The 18,910-nt window shown below is 40.5% G+C and overlaps 1 protein-coding gene across 2 annotated transcripts in view; it reads right to left on the reverse strand.

Annotated features, from left to right (window-relative positions):
• LOC121945179 (protein argonaute-3) overlaps positions 1-17,981 on the reverse strand; it is a 41,331-nt gene extending 23,350 nt beyond the window's left edge. For both annotated transcript variants that reach the window (XM_042489217.1, XM_042489216.1), the window contains exons 1-4: positions 17,136-17,981; positions 1,296-1,467; positions 861-981; positions 520-728 (exon numbers count right to left, since the gene is read on the reverse strand). In XM_042489217.1, the coding sequence (XP_042345151.1) occupies positions 520-728; positions 861-981; positions 1,296-1,467; positions 17,136-17,154 (521 nt within the window). In that variant the 5' untranslated portion in view covers positions 17,155-17,981. The remainder of the gene's footprint in view (positions 1-519; positions 729-860; positions 982-1,295; positions 1,468-17,135) is intronic.
• Between the last annotated feature and the right edge of the window lie 929 nt (positions 17,982-18,910).

Raw genomic sequence — 18,910 nt, forward strand, 5'->3', positions numbered from 1 at the left:
GCTAAATGAAAGGTGTCGATGTAACTGCTTTTTAATAAGGCTTTGAAGAAGATTTTCATTAAAGTACTGGTGATACTGTGCTAGACTGCACTCTTTCTGGGGCTTAGGAACATGATATCAAGGGGAGGATGGTATGAGGTCAAGTATGGCGCTCCGTGAAAGCCCATATAAGCTGTGTTTGATTTCCGTTGGGATCAGAGTGCTGATATTGGCGCTGCTCTGACAAAACAAATATATAGTATTTACTATGAGTATCAGAGAGATCATTTTGTGCAGTGTGCTCTATCTTTTGACTTTATGTTTGCTGAGTAAAAATGAAGGAGGGGAGACTAGCAAAGCATAAATGGGTTGTTCACACTTGACTGGATTTGCTGTTAGAGACATTTAAAGATCATTCCTTCACATTATCTCCCACTTATCTAATAACAACGATAAATGGTCTATTTAAGCCTGCAGCACTCACCAGGAAGTCTAAACCTTTGTGAAAAAAACAAAAAAATAAAAACATCATCAGCTCACTTCATGGAGGGCAGGTGTCGCAGAACCACATCCACTGCATGCACAGGGTTGGTGCTGATGGGCTTGTCCAGCTCCAGGGGATCAGGCATGCTGCGGCCAGTCAGCACCTCGTGGAGCATGTGCCAGCTGACCAGGGACACAAACTTGATGGAAACTTTGAAAGGTCGATCTTTCCCACCCTCACCTGGTAAAGTGACATCCAGGTCCACCTGGGGGGGGGGGCATGACAGGACAATGAAGGTTAGACTAAGGCATAGTGCATTTAGTGAGGGTGGATTTTAAGTTGTGGTTGTTAAGATTTAGTTTATTTTTTTTCATGTCTGAGTCCTTTTTCAGCTCACCCCTGTGGGGGCCACAGGCAGTGGGTTGGCTGTGTACAGGCTCCTCTTTCCATCATACACTGGCCTGCGATCCCCGAAGATTGTCACCTTAAAGTGCTGCACCATAGAATCAACCACCTCCCTGTACGATGAACACAAAGTCAATTTCTGTGATACTGAAGGCAGTAAAATGTTGAAAAAGTTTAAGAGTTCATAAACAGCGTTTAACCTGCCAAATCAACAGTTATCAAGAAAGAAATTATTAATGAGACCATCTCTAAATCAAAGGTCATAAATTTAATTTTTTTGCAATCTTTTTGTCCATTTGCTCACTGCAACATGATTTATATTGGATGTTAGTTTAAACGGCCATTTCTAGATGTAAATACTGTATTATTACTGACAAAGGGTGCAGAAGAAGAACTGTTGAGATATTAATCAGAGGCTCCAGCCTACCTGTTGACTCTGCGGGGACACTTGTCAGGCTTGATGTCCACCTCGTAGAGGTAGACATCCATCTTGGGGATCTCCACCTGGAAGCAGTTGGCCAGCAGCTTGATGGGCTTCCCCATGGTGCCATAGCCAGGCCGCCGAGGCATGGCGAACAGGGACTGGGCCCCAACGGCTCCTGAGAGAAGAACAAGTAGGAGAAGAAAAGAAAACTTATTGTGGAACCAGTTTAAAGTCATTCAAGTTGAGGTTGTGCTGAATGTATGCACACAGTGAGTAAGTCATGTCATGCTAAGCAAAAAATTTGTAAAGCTCAGGTGATACATCAGCACACTGACATCAACCGGTGCTGGGTTTGTCACAGATACAGTAACAGTATCTATAAGCATGTTTATTTAATAAAGACAACTATTTGTCAGCATAAAAAAATACCAGTTGTTGGGCTCTGTGTGGGGAAGCAATGACGTTATACAAAACTTGGAACTGAATGATGCCAGCTGACTTTTTTTTTTTGAAGGGACTGCATATATTTTGTCATTTTCAGTTACCCTGTCAGTGGCTTGTTAGCACTGGTCAGTGAAAAAAAACACACACACACTGTAACAAGATAACAAGTGCATGATGGTGGAAAAAAACTTGACAGTGAAGTTCCAAGCAGGGGGAACAAACCAAGTAGCAAACCAACCAGGTAACAAACCAGAAATAAACATCTCACATCAACATTATAAAACATAAACTCACCCACTAAACTCTCAATGAAACGGTTATGTCACACTTTCATAGAGTGCTCCCAGGAGGATGTTTTTCTGTGGCCGACATGGAAGTTAGGGCCCCCTGTTTCTATCACCAAAAAGCCTACAGGATTTTTCCACTGGGTTTTGGATTATTGTAGAAGATAAGCCCTGTGGCAAATAAACCCTTATGATACTTACATGTTTTATTCAGCTAAATAATTGTCACAAATGAACACTAGTTTTATGATTTTTGAAGCCAAAATGCAATCACCAGAAGTAAAAAGCTAAAATTAGTCTCAAAACATAGTACACCATGGGCGCATGATTTAACAACGCCACCACAAAAAGGCGGTAAAGCCTTGTTCAGTGTGATGAAGTTCTGTAGTGGCATTTACCATCACTTTTTTAAGACAAAAGAAACCTTCAAAATTCAAACGTGGTGTATTTACTGACATATGGTGTACAACCAAATGTTAAAGTCTCTTAAGCTTGTGTTAACCACAGAGCTTATTTCAGGCATCTAACCAAAAACCCATTGACTCTGAGATGAGGTAAGCCAAGTGGTAAGTGGCAAAATGATCATTTGTCTCCAGGTTTTAGGACTCATTCCTGGGGCACTCTATTATAGGAAGGAAAAGACAAAAGCACGGAGATTATTTAAACTGATCAGGGTTTAAAACCAGTTTCAAAATGAACAACAGAATGGAAAATCACATCCAGAATAGTAAACACTGACGTGCAGGGTTTCATGGCGCACCGACTTTGGACATTACACATGGACCGACACAAACACTGAAAACACCCACACTCCATATATGCAGCATCTGAATCAGGAAATACACTAACTGACAAATGAGGATAATAAAATGAAATTACTGATGAGAGAGAAATGCTTGCAATGTGCTGATACGGAAATTCTGCCTAAAACCACAAACATCGTCACTGTCACAATTTCAAAAAGAAATACAAGAGCTGAATCATACTGAAGAGACCTTCCACTGAAGCTATTACATTTTACTGTGAAGCAAGTAAAAACTGTGGCCCTCTAAGATGACGGATGTGAAAATGACACATTTCAAATGATGTAACCTCAATAACTGTGTAGAAAACGTAAAGCTAATTTGTCATGATAGGATTTTACTATTTGAGAACCAGCAGGCAATCAATGTATAACGATTAACCTCAAAAATATACTGCTTCACACACACTCGCTCAAGCAGTTGTTCTACAACAGAGCAATACAGGGCAACTTTAATGACTGCAAACCGTGTAATACTACTCACAGCAAAGAATGTGTTAAACAATCTACTTACTGGGTTACACAGTTCTTACATTTGTTCTAAAAAATGGTTTTACTGTATATATATGCACGCGCACGCACGCACGCACGCACGCACACACACACGCACACGCACACACACACACACACACACACACACACACACACACACACACAATGACCATGAGATGTCTTGAACATGAGTCACTTTGATCTAGAAACAGAGTTCTGTTTAACTTCATGTGCCACACTCATGTCCCTGCTATTTTTGGGTCTGCTGCGGCTTGCCTTCCAAATCACACTTGACAAAACAAATGGCCTTGCTGATGTGCTAATACAGTGCTTGAATTATGTTATTGAAAGTTTTGCTATTGTTATGCACTTGCCATCATAGCTTGGCAAGTGTTACTTTGTTTATGCCCCCCGCAGCTTTTTCTTTTCTCTTTCAGTTTTATTCAACTCTCGTTCTGTCTCCACAGCCGTGGGCCTCGCACTCTCTGGTCTCTACTAAAAAACTGCCCCAAATGTGTCATTGATAAATGAGAGTCATGGTTGAGTGTGATTCATCACCGATTTGACTCATAGTCTAACGTGTGGGTTGATGTCGGGGTTGAGGGCCCTGCTGAGGGGAAGTTCATAAAAAACCTCCCCACAACAGAACAGAAACCTTCTGTGAGGTAACAGCAGACAACATGAGCAACCCTGTTTGTTTACAGTCAGGCTTTGGAAGTGTGTACTTTCTGCCCCGCACCCTTTTTCTGTTTCTCCTCTGGTGGGCCGCAGAGCAGAGGCTAACAGGGTTGATGGCAGGGTTAAGGCCTCATGTTTGAAAAAGCCTGCTGGGATAAAATGATGAAAAAGAGAGGGAAGTCTGGAATTCCTGCCACGGCTGTCCCTCTCACACTAAAGCAAGTGCACACAAACTTTTGTGATGGTAATTCACATGGGGCCCTCAATGAAACCTGTGAGCTAAGCCTAATTTCACACACACAGAGTGACAAAAAGAGGGAAGACAGATATTCTGGTAAATCTTCATTAAGGCTACAGAAATAAACTTGTCTGCCACGGATTGTGATCTGTCCTAATTCAGTCCCCCAGAGCTCACTCAAGAAGCCCTCGATTCAAACTTCAAGAGGGTCTTCTGCTACCGAGAGCACCTTTTTCTCAGATGGTCCTGGTGAAGTCGGAGCAGCTGGAGGATTGCAGGGAGTGGCGGGACTAAAAAGTGGGCAGGGCTGGTGTTTTCTGGCTTACATCTGCCTCTTAGAACTGGCTTCCATTCAGCATGAGTCACAGAGCCACCACGAGCAGAGAAACACACAGTAGAGCATCTTTAAGGCCATGCTTCGGGATTTAGCAGTGGATGAACTACAGCAGGGATACTCAACTTAATTTGCTTGGGGGACACTTTTGCAAATGACAGCAGGCCAGGGGCCAGTCGCATCAGCCGCATGAATGTTTCCATGTTTTTCTAGGATTTTAGCGTCTTTCTCGAAAAAGAAAACCTGAAGCAAACAGAAACACACCACACACATATGTGTTTTGGTATCCCACCCACCTACAGAAACATACAAACACATATAGCCAGCTAGTTTAGTTTCAGTATGAAACCCACACACAGAGACTTACCGGAATTTATGTTTACTTACCGGATTTATTTAATCTATTTTATTTAATCTAATTTATTTACCGGAAGCTATGCCTACACACAAATAGAATGGGCTTATATTCCCCATTTTACACCCTGATTTTTCAAACATACAAATTATTTTTGAACCAGATCAATCTCCAAAGCCAAACTTTCAAAAAGGTGCCAGATCGCACAGACTAACCTATAAACACAGACGGAGCCTATGTCACGCACATGGTGGGCAACATGCAAAGATATTTAAAATCAACCAGGCATGTCACACAGATGTGTTCTGCAGCATGTTCTGAATAACCAACCTGACCTCGATCACATCAAACACCTCCCTCTTATCTGCCCTTCTTGGAAACGGTGTGTGTCTGTTCCTTTCACAAAACAGACATAACAAACATGCTTGTCCACAGGTGGGAGCGAGGGGGTCAGAGAGGGACATTTAGCTGGGACAGCACAGTACTTCAATCTCAAGCCTTTATAAATTTGAGGTCTGTCCTATAGTTCTGCCACCTGCAACAAAGCAGATTCAAAGTCAGCTGTAGTAATTACTGAATACTGAATGTTTGAGACACGTGAGCAGAGTTATTACGTTATGACTTAGATAAAATAGCCACGGCTTGTTCAGTGTGTGGAAAGATGTACAACCCTGACACAAAACAAAGATGCCTGCATAAATTTATAGCAACATCCACATTCTGCAAGACTACTTATCAAGAAAATGTCAGGGATACAATGACCTCAGCTGTTGGTGGTTGACATATTACTGTCGGGAATGACAAATAGTGAAAACTCAACCAAACCTGCACAGGCACATCAAAGGCTTACTGACTGTTTGCACAGTGAGTGGAAGAGTTCAAGGAAACCTTGTTGTGTTGAAAAATGCCGCACTGAGAGTGTGTGTGTGTGTGTGTGTGTGTGTGTGTGTGTGTGTGTGTGTGTGTGTGTGTGTGTGCACGTATGCACTTTCAGATAATTACAGGAAGGACATGCTTTAACTAACAGAAGAGAGTAGATTTCATCCTCTCCCTGTCTATCAGTATGGTTTTCATTTCCTGAGCCTGCACATTAAGAGGGTGAGAGACAACAAATGAGGGCTAATCCCTTTTTCACTCAATTAAAATTAACTCTATTAGTGTATTTTAGTAAAATACAAAAAACAATTCATGGTGTGGATGGAAATTGCCCCTCAAACCTTGGGCCTATTTTATCCCGCTGAAAGAGAAGCACAAGCATCGCTGTATCCCGTTATTGCAGCAAACCTATAATTCTAGTTCTGGCTTATCATTATTATTATACAACCTGCTATTTGATTAAGATATGCAATAGCCTTTTAAGATACATATGGGTATAACCTATAGTACTTTCAAGTGAAACAAATATTCATAATGTAATAAGACAAAATCTTTTAATGTTGCTAATATTCTACAAATTCTCTGGATCTGTGCAGAGTAAGCTCTATGTTTTAATATCTATGCCTAAACTCTTTGGGCTTTAAATGTGGCAGCCTCAAAATTTAGGTAGTTTCCTCTTGCAAAAATAAGCTACTGTGGTCTGCTTGAATCTTTGCCATATATACTGTACTCCAACAGTAACATGGTTTCATGAAATACAGTATCAAAACATCCATAGAAACTTCTCAAACTGCTCCTTCAAGCCCTGCAACATAATCCACCTTCCCGCTGTCCAGCAGCATGCCCAACATGCTCCAAACACTCAAATTTTTGCCAATCTTTTGCTGAAGCCACAGCTTCAGTTAGCTGCTTAAGCACTGAGCTGATTTTGTGTGTCACTTGTGCGGTTAGCTGGCAGCTGTGCTTTTGTACAAATTCTGCCGCTTTTTATTGGTGGATCACTCTTACATAAGTCAACTGGTTAGGTGAAGAGTTGCTGGCCTCCTTTGCAGTTTAAGCAAACTTCTAAAATAAACAACATAATCAAGGTTAGTATCAAGGCTTGTAACTCTGTGTGGCAACTGATTAATGTTTAGTATTAACGTTTTTATGAATTTGTTCAATTTGATCCAAGTGCCGCTCTGGTATACCTGTGCATTAACACAAGTAAGTTTGAAAGTCTATTTCTCTTTTTTATGATTTATCCATAATTATCAGGACTTAATAGTTAAAAATTCACATGCAATTCCATGGTATGTGCAGCACATAACATTAAATAAGTTGTGCGAGCAGTTTACAATGGAAAATGTGCAGTAAGCACAAAGCAAAAATTTAACATGTGACACATTATGGTGCTGCATAGAGACACCAACAAATCGTATCCCTGATGTTAGTGATTCATGCTCGTCTGGTACAGACCCCAGCAAAAATGACGTCATCATCATTTTTATTTATTTATTTTTTCCATCATTGAAAACTGAACGAAAAAATGGCTATTCCTTTTAAAATCCCAATGCGTAATGCAATATTTGTCACAGAACTGCGATATGATTTTTTTTGTGCAGCCTAATTAAGTGTAAACCAAGCTGAGAAATACTGTTCAGTAAGTGAGGCACCAGTGCTACGCCAACATAGTGCACATGGAATAAATAAAACGAATAAATATTATATAACACACCAATTATTGTGATGTCTTTCTTAGCTTATAAATATTTTGCAGAAACATCTCAGCAATGTGAACTTGTTCCACTCTGCAGCCTTGCAACACAACACAGTCACACTGTACAGAGTAGGCTGGGAGCCAGAAAAACTGGATAGTGAGAAGCTCGGCTGCGATCCAGTGCCTGCAAACCCCTTCGGCCACATCCCCCCAAGTACACAAACGTCCACGTTGCTAACGAGTGCACATGTCCACACATATACAGGCCCACACACCAACACACGCACACACACACAATACAGCTGTTGTGTTTCTAATCCAGAGAGGCCTGAGCCGTAGGAACAGGCTGAGTGCTCAGCGGCGGGGCACAATGGCGTCAGTCACAGCAGGCAGGTCCTAGAAACACACACACATGCACGGACATACACAGACAGACTGATAGCTGGCGAGGAAGGACTGATGCATGTCACACACTGTCAGACTCCTCCCTCTTGTTCCCCTGATCAACCTCGAGAGTGTTTCATGATGGCACTCTCTGCCACAGGTAAACACCGGCAGACAGCCACATACTGACAGGCTGACGAGGGCCTGGTCAGTCACAACAACATGCAAAAATGTTGAAATCCCCTTCAGGATGAACCTGAGGCTGAGTGATGGAGTGCATGTGTGAGAATGAAAAGAGTGAGGGAGAGTACAAGACAGAAATATTTTCAGAGAACAGGAATGAAGCGGGTGGGGGGATTTGGAGGGGTTAAGAATCAACTGTAGTGAGAGGCTGCTCTGACTCAGTGGCATTATGGAGGGCCCTACAGTCTTACTGACACATGTAGAGGCTGGATGGATGGATGGATGGACACACACACACACACACACACACACACACACACACACACACACACACACACACACACACACACACACACACACACACACAGTATTCAGTTTACACATGAAGTGGCTCTGTTGAACTGAGCAGGAGATCCTGCTCAGGCAGGTTAAATGGAGCCTTCTGTCCTCACAGTCCTGCTAGTCCGGCCTGAGTGGAACAGTGGACGGGGGCCAGGGGTTGTTGACTTTTTCTGTTGACTTGGGCAGGATGACTGCTCTGTCAATCTGAGAGTTTACATGCAGTCTAATAAATTAATTAGAACCAAAACAAGGTAATACTCAGATTATATCAACTGTCATGTCAGCATCTTAACAAGAATCTTACATCGATTAGTTTGCCTAAATCAGAACATTTGCAAGATGTATTTGCAGAGGATTTGAAGTATCTGCTGCCTCTACCTCGGTCCCCACCCTGATAAACTGGAGTCAAAGAATACGTTTCAAATTGATGCTACATGACAAGAGATAACTGAGAAAAAGGCTGATTTTGCTCAAGAGGTAGAAAACCTACAACTACCAGAATGCTACGCTCCTGCATGTGGATGATGGAGTGTGGATAATAATCTTGACATTATCTTGATTTTTGTGTGATCAGCTCTGCCTAGTTTTACTGTTTGATTTTGTTCTGAGCTTGAGAGAGAGAGAGGGGCAGGTGTGTCTCTTGATCAGCTGTATAATCTTTGAGTTAGCGGCTGGCAGCAGGCAATACGAAAATGCGGAACTACAGCATGTAGTTCGAGTAATAGCCCCAACAGCTGGCGAAACTCCTCCAAATTATGTAATTTACATCACTTGGAGGAGTTTCTCTGTGGCGGGGAGAGGGATATCTAGGTTCTGGTTAGATAGAGGAAAGTCCACCACACTTCCTCTATACATACTACCCACAATGTTTTAATACAAAGTTGGTTAAAAATTAAAAAGTATCTCTTTAACTTTTTATCTATAATGCTCAGTTGATTGAAAACAAGTATCAACACGTTTGTACAGCGACAAAGTCCCTGTTTCACTAGACAGTCTGAACCCCTGACTGCATACAGATTTCACTGGGATTATTTTCTTCATGAGAAATGAGAAAAAAAAAGTTCATTTTGACTCACTAATCTTTCAACTTTTTTTTACAACTGTGTATTATAAGCATAAACAAAAAAGGATTTCAAGTCTGAACTCAGAGACAGACAGCTATGCGAAACCAACTTTAAACTTTACAGAAAGAACTCGTGATGGGATTGATCAAATCAAGTCGTGTGCTCATTGCGTGGCGAAGTGCACTTGTTTGCCACTTTGGCAGAGAGACAACCGCTCATAGTGTTTGATTAATGGTTTGGCAGACTGATGAAAGGAAGACAATCACTAGCCTCTTAAATGTTTCCCTCTGGTTTTTGTTTGTTGCTGTTTAAACCCTGTCTCCTAAACACAGGAGTAAAAACAGGGCTACATTTTTAATTACAATCAGCCCAAAAACATTTCAGCCAAACTCTTTAATTATATACAAATATACCTTTAATTTATGTGGAGCAAATGACTGTTTTCCCCTTTAAATTATAGAAAATGTAGTTGCTATTGAACTCTATTTGAAATATCTTCATTTAAAGACTTTGGTGAGGAGATATTTAAATCTCTGCCACTGATAAACAGACAGACTTCTGTCTGTCCTTCAGTAAGCAGCTCGACAAAACACACAGACTTCCCCCTCCAAGTCCCTCTCTTCCTGTCCATAACCTCCCCCTAAATGAGCCCCTTGCAGTTCCCCCAAAAAACAGATCTCAGGGAGGGGAAAAGCAGGAGGAGGAGGAGGTGGAAAAGAAGTGTGGTCTGGCTGCACTGGCTTCTAATCTCTGTGACACATCACAACCTCCAGCCTTCCTCCTCCTCTTCCTCCTCCTCCTCCTCCTCCGTATCCCCCCTTCTCCAACATACTCACTCCATCCCTCGACTTATCCCTGTCTACCCAGCCCACTTGTAGGAGTTTGCCGTCAGCCCCACGCTCTGACAACAGCATGCGTCACCCAGAGTTGCCTCTGTCTGCTACACCAACACATGATGAAGACTTTATAGGGAACTTCAGAAATCCATCAAATATACTAAACAGGGGGGCATAAATCCACAATACTAGAAAATACATTACAAGTATTTTAGACTTTTAGCACTTTTAGACAGCAAAGAATACTATTACTAATACTAATACTAAGAAACTATTAGTGGAGAGTCAAAGTCAAACAGCACCTGCCCAGGTTCAATTCTAAAGCCATTTTGGATTTCAAAATTTAAAAAGACAAACCAAAGCTTGATTGTCCACCTCAACACCAAAAGAAATGAGGGAGTCCAGAAACAGTGATGCTGGCTTTATTAAGAAATATATAATTAAATACTTGACTCAAAACTGCCTTTATGTTCAACCTAGTATGATACTGAATATCACTAAAAGCAATTATTACGCATTTGTTAAATAACTGCAATTAAAAAAAAAATGTAATACATTAAAGAGCTGGGATACTTAAGATGATATCACATTGAGGTATGATTTATGTATCAGCAGCTCCCAGTAGATTCTGGTCCATAATAGCTTGTTTGATAGAATATTATTGCCAATATAAAAGCTAAAGCTATTCAGTTTATTATCATGCATGAAAAATAAAAGCATTAAATTCTCGCATTTAAGAAGCATGAAACCAGACAATGTTTGGCTAAAACTACTAAAATGATTACATGATTAGCTAGATGTTTGCCAATTATTTTTCTGTCGACTGACTCCTTGGTTAATTGACGAATCATTGCACCTCTATATTTCATTTTCTTCACTACAAGAAGAGCAAGAGCAAATCTCTCTTTATTACAGAAAGCCTAAAGAGAAACGACAAACTGAATTCTCCATAGAAACCTACAACTATATGCCAATGGTTAGCCTTATGGTTGGCTGGGGTTGAGGATGGGGGTTGTCTATTGTCAACGGGCTGCTTGAATGAACTGAGTATTATGGGGAGAGACTGCAAATCAAGTACTAAGCCCTACCACAAAGCCGACCTCACTGTCTGTACAAAATCCACAGAGAACAAACCTACATGGAGAATGACAAGGAGGACAAGGAGTTTCCCACTGAGGCAGAGAGGGGGAAACAGAGGCAGTAACCAAGGGCAGCAGTGGGGGGGGGGGGTAAAACTGCCTGTGAATCAAAAAAAAAGAGCGGGAAACACAGGAGCGTGAGAAGGAACTGGCTGAATAACACAAGTAAGACAGCAACAAGACAAAGAAAAGAAAGTATTTTTCTGATATCCTCAAAAACATCCAAAAAAAGGTGTTAATAAATAAAACTAGCACCATTCCTCTCAAGTGTTAATGGGCGACAAAACCATACTAATACCAAGCTGAGTCATCTCCAGCCAACTCAAATCCCACCTGGCTACAAAGTGCAGTGTGACAGGTGGAGGGTGGGGAAGACCCCCTGCTGTTCAGCATCTGCCATCTCATTGTCTTCCAGTAAGCTGCATCTCTTAATATAGTTTGTGTGTATTTGTGGGATTCTGTGAGAGGAAAAACCTAGTCTCTTGTCTCACTGACAGTCACAGGCTACCCATCTATACTGCTCACTCAGCTGGAGAGGAACACCTTAATAAGGGCAATGATCTAATTAAAAGAATAGTCTGGCATTTTGGGGAATACACGTATTCTATCGCATAACCCCCGTACAAGTTGACATTAACACACAGTCTTTTGGATTCAACAAACAAGATGTTATTGGTGAACATTAAAGGTATTAGCAGCCAGATTTGTTTATATATAGACAGAGCCAAGGTAGCTGTTTACCCCTTGTTTCGAGTCTTTATGCTAAGCTAACCTAAATGGCTGCAGGCTGAAGCTTAATATCATAGAGCAATGACTACTGAACAATTTCTTTAAAAGCTGACCTGCCCGTGAATCAGCATGACTTGCCAATAACTGCATTCTGTATACGAGTCAAAAATTGTGAGCAAGAAAATGTTAAAATATTTCTTTTACAAGATTAAGTCAATAATTTGACATTTCTGACCAGTTCTGATGTTGCAACTAAGCCATAATGTAACATTACATCAATAGCAAAGGACAAGCTATTTGTGGGCATACCGCTGGGTTAGCACATCAAAATGGATTTGGTTTGCTTAAGGCTCAAAAGCCTTGCTCTCATTATATCCCCAGTGCTAAGCTCTCCAGAGCCGTGGTTTCCATGCCACATGTGCTGCTGCTCAGACGACTGCTGTGGAGAAGAGTGACTGTCAGTTTCTAAGTGGGCTGTGTGATCAATTTGCATTTTCTCACGCTACTCTCCGGGCCACTGACTGACTGATGGAGGACCCCCTTTTAATCATTCACCCAGGTATAGGACTCACTGGTTCGGCCTATGGTGGTTTGTGATATGTGATTGTGAACACACAATATCAAGGGGACCTATGTGGACAAGCCACAACATTATACAGTAAAACATGCGTCTGTCTGACTGTATTAATGCACTAATGTCTTCCAAGTGAAAGCATCCACCATACTCATTAATACACTTAATGTAAGACTGGTTAACAGCATGTTCCACATGAAACTGCATCTGTTGCGCTCTCAGAATACTGTGCTGCAAGCAAAGACCAATACACTCATGGCGAGTCCCCAGGTCTATGGTGTCTCTGCTGATTGGGGAGCATAGATGTTATGATGGAAGACTACACAACTAAAGTAAATATATATCTATGATAAAACTAGAACACTGTCATTATAAGCGTAAAATTTAAATATTTGGTTGAAGCAACTCAAAAGAGTGTTGGCAGACATGGTCAACAAAGCTATGCCAAAATTTAGTCGAGGACATCCTTTTCACGCTTTGAAGAACTAGGTTAAATCTAGAAGAGTGGGGTGAAAATCAATACAGTATAGGATGGGTGCAGTATTTTATGTGGCAATATTGTATTGATATACAGATGCCAAGTATTAATATTTTTACAAGACGATTGATCCACATTGCAAATACAAATTAAAATTTCAGAGGCTACTAGAACGATAAAATCAATTGCTTTTTCAGTCCAATAAATACAGTTTGCATGCAATAAAAATGACTGAAGTGAGATGAATGAACTGAAAACTTTATCTTTTATTACACAAAACAGATGTTGCAGATGGGACATTATTCTGCAGTTGAAAAAAAAGGTTAAAAAAATTGCAATATATTGCAATATAAAATATGAATTTCACTTGTGAGAACACTCCACATTGAGTCTAGTGCAGAGAATACTGTATAAGTCAGAACTAGGAAAATTTAAGAAAATCCTACATCATGGTGTTTTTGAGACTTGATATGGAAGTTGCAGCTATATTGCAGGGCTGACAATTGGTGCTCTCTCAAAATATTTATAAAATAATATTTTAGTCATCAGTAATGGGGCTATAATGACTAAGGGGGTGAAGGCAACTAATAAAACAGCTGGAACAGTCTGGCAAGTTCAGAAAATTACATCACTTTACTGTAATGCAGCCTTTAAAGCCAGGGAAGCAGAGCACTTACAATATTATGATATCCGAAATCTAAGACCTTATCTAGTCTCATATCATGATATTGATATGTTGCCCAGCACTGCTATAAGCTTAACTCACACACCTGCCCAGGTGTCAGTCACATAACTGTTTTAGTCTGTTTGACTTCAATGTAGATGCTTGATAACTGGGAAAACACCTCCTGTTCCCTTGTGCTACAGTCGATGAGAAATGTCCCAACTGAGAGGAGCAGAGATACTAATGAGACCGTGGGCAGCAGAGAGGGATCTCCTCTTCAGAAGGAGGGTGTGGGTACTGTATCATGTGTCACGGGCTGATCAAGAGTACCTGGCATTCAGTTCATGGTCACACAAGTGGAAAGCTTCCGTTACAGCTGAGACAAAGCCAGGCGGTTCGGACTGTTTAACTGCCACTGTGGCCAAAAAAGGGACAGTTTTCTGGCCATGGCTTAGGGCTGACCATTGCTATCATGAGAACAGGACAGGAATTTGTCAGGATACATGAGATTACTGCTGCAGATGAATATGTCAGTTAGAAAGTTTGCAAACTAAAATTGGCTTAAACTTACAGCTAATTTGTTCCAAAAACAAACAAAGATCCTGTCCATGTTTTTAGGAAAAACACCTACCTACTCACTCGGGGGATTAGACCAGGGGTGTTAAACATATGGCCCGAGGGCCATCCAGAGTGTCCAGTACGGTCCACTGGTTAACTTCTTCACAACTAAGATTGATTCACTCATGAAAGCAAAGAGTTCTTTCAGGAGTAAGTTAAACAGTGAGTGGCCTACTTCATGTAAGGCTTTTCCAGCCTGACCAAAATACAGTTCTCTGACAAAACAACAAATACTTATTATGGTCAAATTTAAAGATATTGAACACTGTGCTAAACATTGCGAATCAGCAGCTGCATCAGATTTCTATCTTAGAACAGTATTGATGGAACCCTACTGCTAAAGCACTCCCAAAACGTTTGATTTGTAAATGGTCTGTAATCCAGGAGACACAGTAACTTCACCTCCTCCTCGATAACCTCCACTTTAGTTTGGTGTTGTGATGCCGGCATTACTACACAGGAGTGGAGATGTATGCACATGTGAGTAGTAGACTTATTGGATGTGGAAAAACAAGCATGTTGTTGAAATTGCACTTATTTTTCTTAAGATATCTCAGGCCGTTCATCATCTGTTTTGTAAAAGGATGAACATTTCAGAATGCACTTGTATTTCTTTACACTAAAAGAAAGGAAACATTTGGAAATGTTGTTATTTATAGGTTTTCTGCAAAAGTTTCACAGGAGATTAAATTGGGCTGCCTGCAGGCCATGAGCTATAATGAGTTTGACATCCATGGATTAGAAAATAGCATTGGCTAAATGTTTTATGCGCAATGCAGGTGCATGGCATAATATGTTCAAATCTCAGACTGTAGGTAGTGTGGGAGAAAGTAACTGCTAAATATGTCGAGGTCAGTGTGGGGTGACCAAAACCTTGGGCCATGAAATGACAGAAAGTCTATCCACTGTCACAAGTTCTCAGTTTACTAGCCATGCTAGGTTTAAGCTGAACACATCTCATTTTGCACCATGAAATTATTTAACAGTTTGGGAGACTTCCTGATAATGCAGGGGAATACCAGACTTAACCTCAGGACTAGTTTTATGAAGCCCACACACACTGATGATACTAATGTCTTTACAGTGAGTGAGACAGAAAGCTAACTCGTCAGCTCTCTTGAGGAATGACTTATGAATTCATTATAACAGCCAGATATTTAACTATTGGGTTCAAGGAAGTTTAGTTCAGTCTTGCATGACGTGGAATATTATTCACTGTTTCAATTGTGACTCATGTTTAGGCAAAATTACAGCATAGGCTGGGAGGTCAGTCCATTTTCCTTTCAGAAACGGAAATGAAAAAACAAAAAAAAGAAATAGTTCTTTGATTTCAAAATCCAAAAATGAAAAATAAAAAACAAGCTATTTACTTTTCAGGATTAGAAGTGAAATACATTATAAAAATGCCATCTAATTTTCTTTTTCTCCTGTCAAAAAAATAAAATGCCAAAAAAAAAAAAAAACAAAGAAAAGAAACCTTCTCTATATTCTTATATACATGTTCAAAATAAATTTCCAAATCAAATCAAAATGAAAGTACTGTTCCTCTCAACCTCTGGTATTATGATGAATGACATTGCAAACAGGAGTTAATGTATTCTTTGCCATCACTGTGATGTTAGCTACTGTAATTACCAGTATTTTCATCATCTCTGCACATAGAAATACCGATTATAGGTAGGCAAAACTGGCCACAAAGACACAAAACAAAAGACCGGTCCTGTAAACAAGGCTGGAGATGCAATTTCATGGACTATTAAGTGGCATATTTATTCTGTACCATTTCTGACCCCCAAAACTAAAAATGGCTTGTTTGTCATTTTTGGATTCTGACATGATAATCAAACAACTGTTGTTTTTTTGTTTTATAATAGTTGTAGTTATAGTTATAGTTATGTTATAGTTTTATAACATTAAAAAATGTTTGAAAGGAAAATCCAAAGCCCAAATAGTACGCTGACCCTGAGAGACTCCTTGGTTTCAGTTTAACACCTTCAAGCTTCAGCAGGGTTGGGGGAACTTGTTTGTTTTTTTAGGGGTTTTTTTTCTGTGGTTTAGGTGAGGGACGTACAAATTTGAATGGTAGTATTTTGCATTTATTTTAAATAACCTCTGAACCTCAAATCCTGCTAACAGGTTAAAAATGCATGTTTTCTTAAAAAACCTGCAAAGTCATACCATTTATCAAAGCCAGCAACTGTAAAAATTGAAAAACAAAGTTTCAGTGTTTTTAACGCATGCTTTTTAAGGAAGATTTGAATTTTGCTTGAAAAAAATTGATGTTTTTTTTATTATTGACAACTAACGTAGTCAGTTTGTGATCAGCATTGGCTCCAATCCTACCTGAATTTGAAATAGCCTAAATACAAAAAAAAATATTATTTATGGTGGAGGGAGGGTGATTGATTAGGATACACATTTACAAGATGAAAAAAGACCCCCTCCTCTGATCAATAAAGTACAGTCCCTTAGAGGGTTAGGTCAGGTTTAGGTAGGGGTAACACATATTCAATACAACACCGGTGTTTCATCTCAGCAGCTAATGCAATGAAATGTAACTTCCACTGACACATGCACTGTAACATTGTCGACAACTTGACTTAGTAAAGAGACGTTACGGAATAATTTACCTGTAGTTCCGATTTCCATTCATGAGGTCTCTGCCCGGTTCACTTCCCGGATCACAGTAGTCAAACGTTAGGGACTCTTCCTCCGTTCAATCCGGTGTCTCCTTCGGCAGTGCACCGCCTCTGCCGCGCTGGATGGCCGAGTGTCCTGCTCTCTGCTAGCACCTCTCCCTGCAGACTGTTAACAGTGGCCCTTCGGTACGGTCGTGTCGCCGGCCGGGGGTCTTCGGCGTCCCCGCGTCCGCACACCGCCGCTCGGTCAGCGTATCTAATCCGATTTTACTGCCACGGCGAAAGCTACTGGTGGCTCAACGCGACGCTGTGGCAGTGAAAACCTGCTAGTTAGCCAAGTTAGCTCGCTAGCCAGGCTTAGGAAAAGTGTCAGGGACGGACGAGAGGAACTGTCAGGATATCATCACAGCGGGGTCACAGAGTCCAGATGAATTCCTACTGATGGATGAACACTGACAGAGACGACATAAATTGGTGTCTTTTGCACAGCGAGCCTCGGGGTAGCTACAGTAATTAGCTAACAGGCTTGCTCGGCTGTTGGACAGTTGGAGTCTGACAGACGACGGCTAACGTTACTTTTATCGCGTTAAAAACAGCCGTCGACGCGGCCACGGTCCCTCCGCAACATATCACAGCGACGTCGTCTTCCGTAGTTTGTGTCCCGGTGCCAAAATAAAGCTGTCAACACCGGGCAGTGTCCGCCGAGAAGTGTCAGGGTTTTCAGTCTGGTTGACAGATCAACTCTGCGGGGCTTCGGTAAGCCAGCTAAATATGGTGAAGTTGCCTTTCTGACACCGACAGGAAGAGGTGGGCTCTGTGTCACCAGACGTCAGAACAAACAACTCCGCCCTCACCTAAAGGTAACCCGGCGTTTAAAATGCTGTGAATAAATTAATGGATGAAAATTGTCTTTTTTTCATGCATAAGACTTGCTTTGAATTATAGGCTACATTTGTGGTAATTCATAGTTTAGGGCTACATCTCCTCTGTAAACTGTGTAAGTTGAATTTAATTAGGGACTGTTCGTTATTTATGAGAGCGGAGGGGTGGTGCAAAAAGGGGGAAGCCTGTCAAATAATATTTTAAGCACTATGGCAGTATTTATGGGTGTTTTTTTTGCTTAGAAAGGGACATGCAACCTTTAATGGCTGTGTTTTGTATTTATTTTGTCACCAATTTTAAAGAAAGGCATGTTTTCTTTAACCGTGTGAAACCTAAAACGACGTCACTTTTGCCTTTCACAAGTATTTAAACCTTTGAACCCTCAGCAAATTGGTGTGATTTCTTTCAAAAACATTAGGGGGTGGCAATGGGCAATTTGGTAGAAAATGTTCCACAAATTGCAAGAAATTAGTAGATTTAGAAAATAATGTTTGAAAAGCCAGAGGAAAAAAGAAAAAAACCTAGGGAAATAAATATATTCATTATTATCATAATTAAATATTTAATGGTGTGCTACAGAATTATTATAATTTTTAAAGCAATTTTTCAAGTCTTGTTTGCCTTAATTGATTTTTTTGTATTTCTTTTAATTGTTTCTGTCTGTTTTGTGTGTGTGTGTTTTTTTTATTTCAAACAGATTTTTGAGTAATCTTATTTTTTTTTACTAATTTCTTGCTAATTTTTGGGTAATGTCTCGCTTCGCTGCTCATTGCCTTCTTCCCATGTTTTTGAAAGAAATCAAGCTAATATTCTCAGGTTTTAAAGGGTTAATAATCACACAAATTACACCATTTATCACAGCCAGAAACTGAAAAAAAAAAAAA

The sequence above is a fragment of the Plectropomus leopardus genome, chromosome 7 (genome assembly GCF_008729295.1).
Source record: "Plectropomus leopardus isolate mb chromosome 7, YSFRI_Pleo_2.0, whole genome shotgun sequence".
NCBI classification, from domain to species: Eukaryota; Metazoa; Chordata; class Actinopteri; order Perciformes; family Serranidae; genus Plectropomus; species Plectropomus leopardus.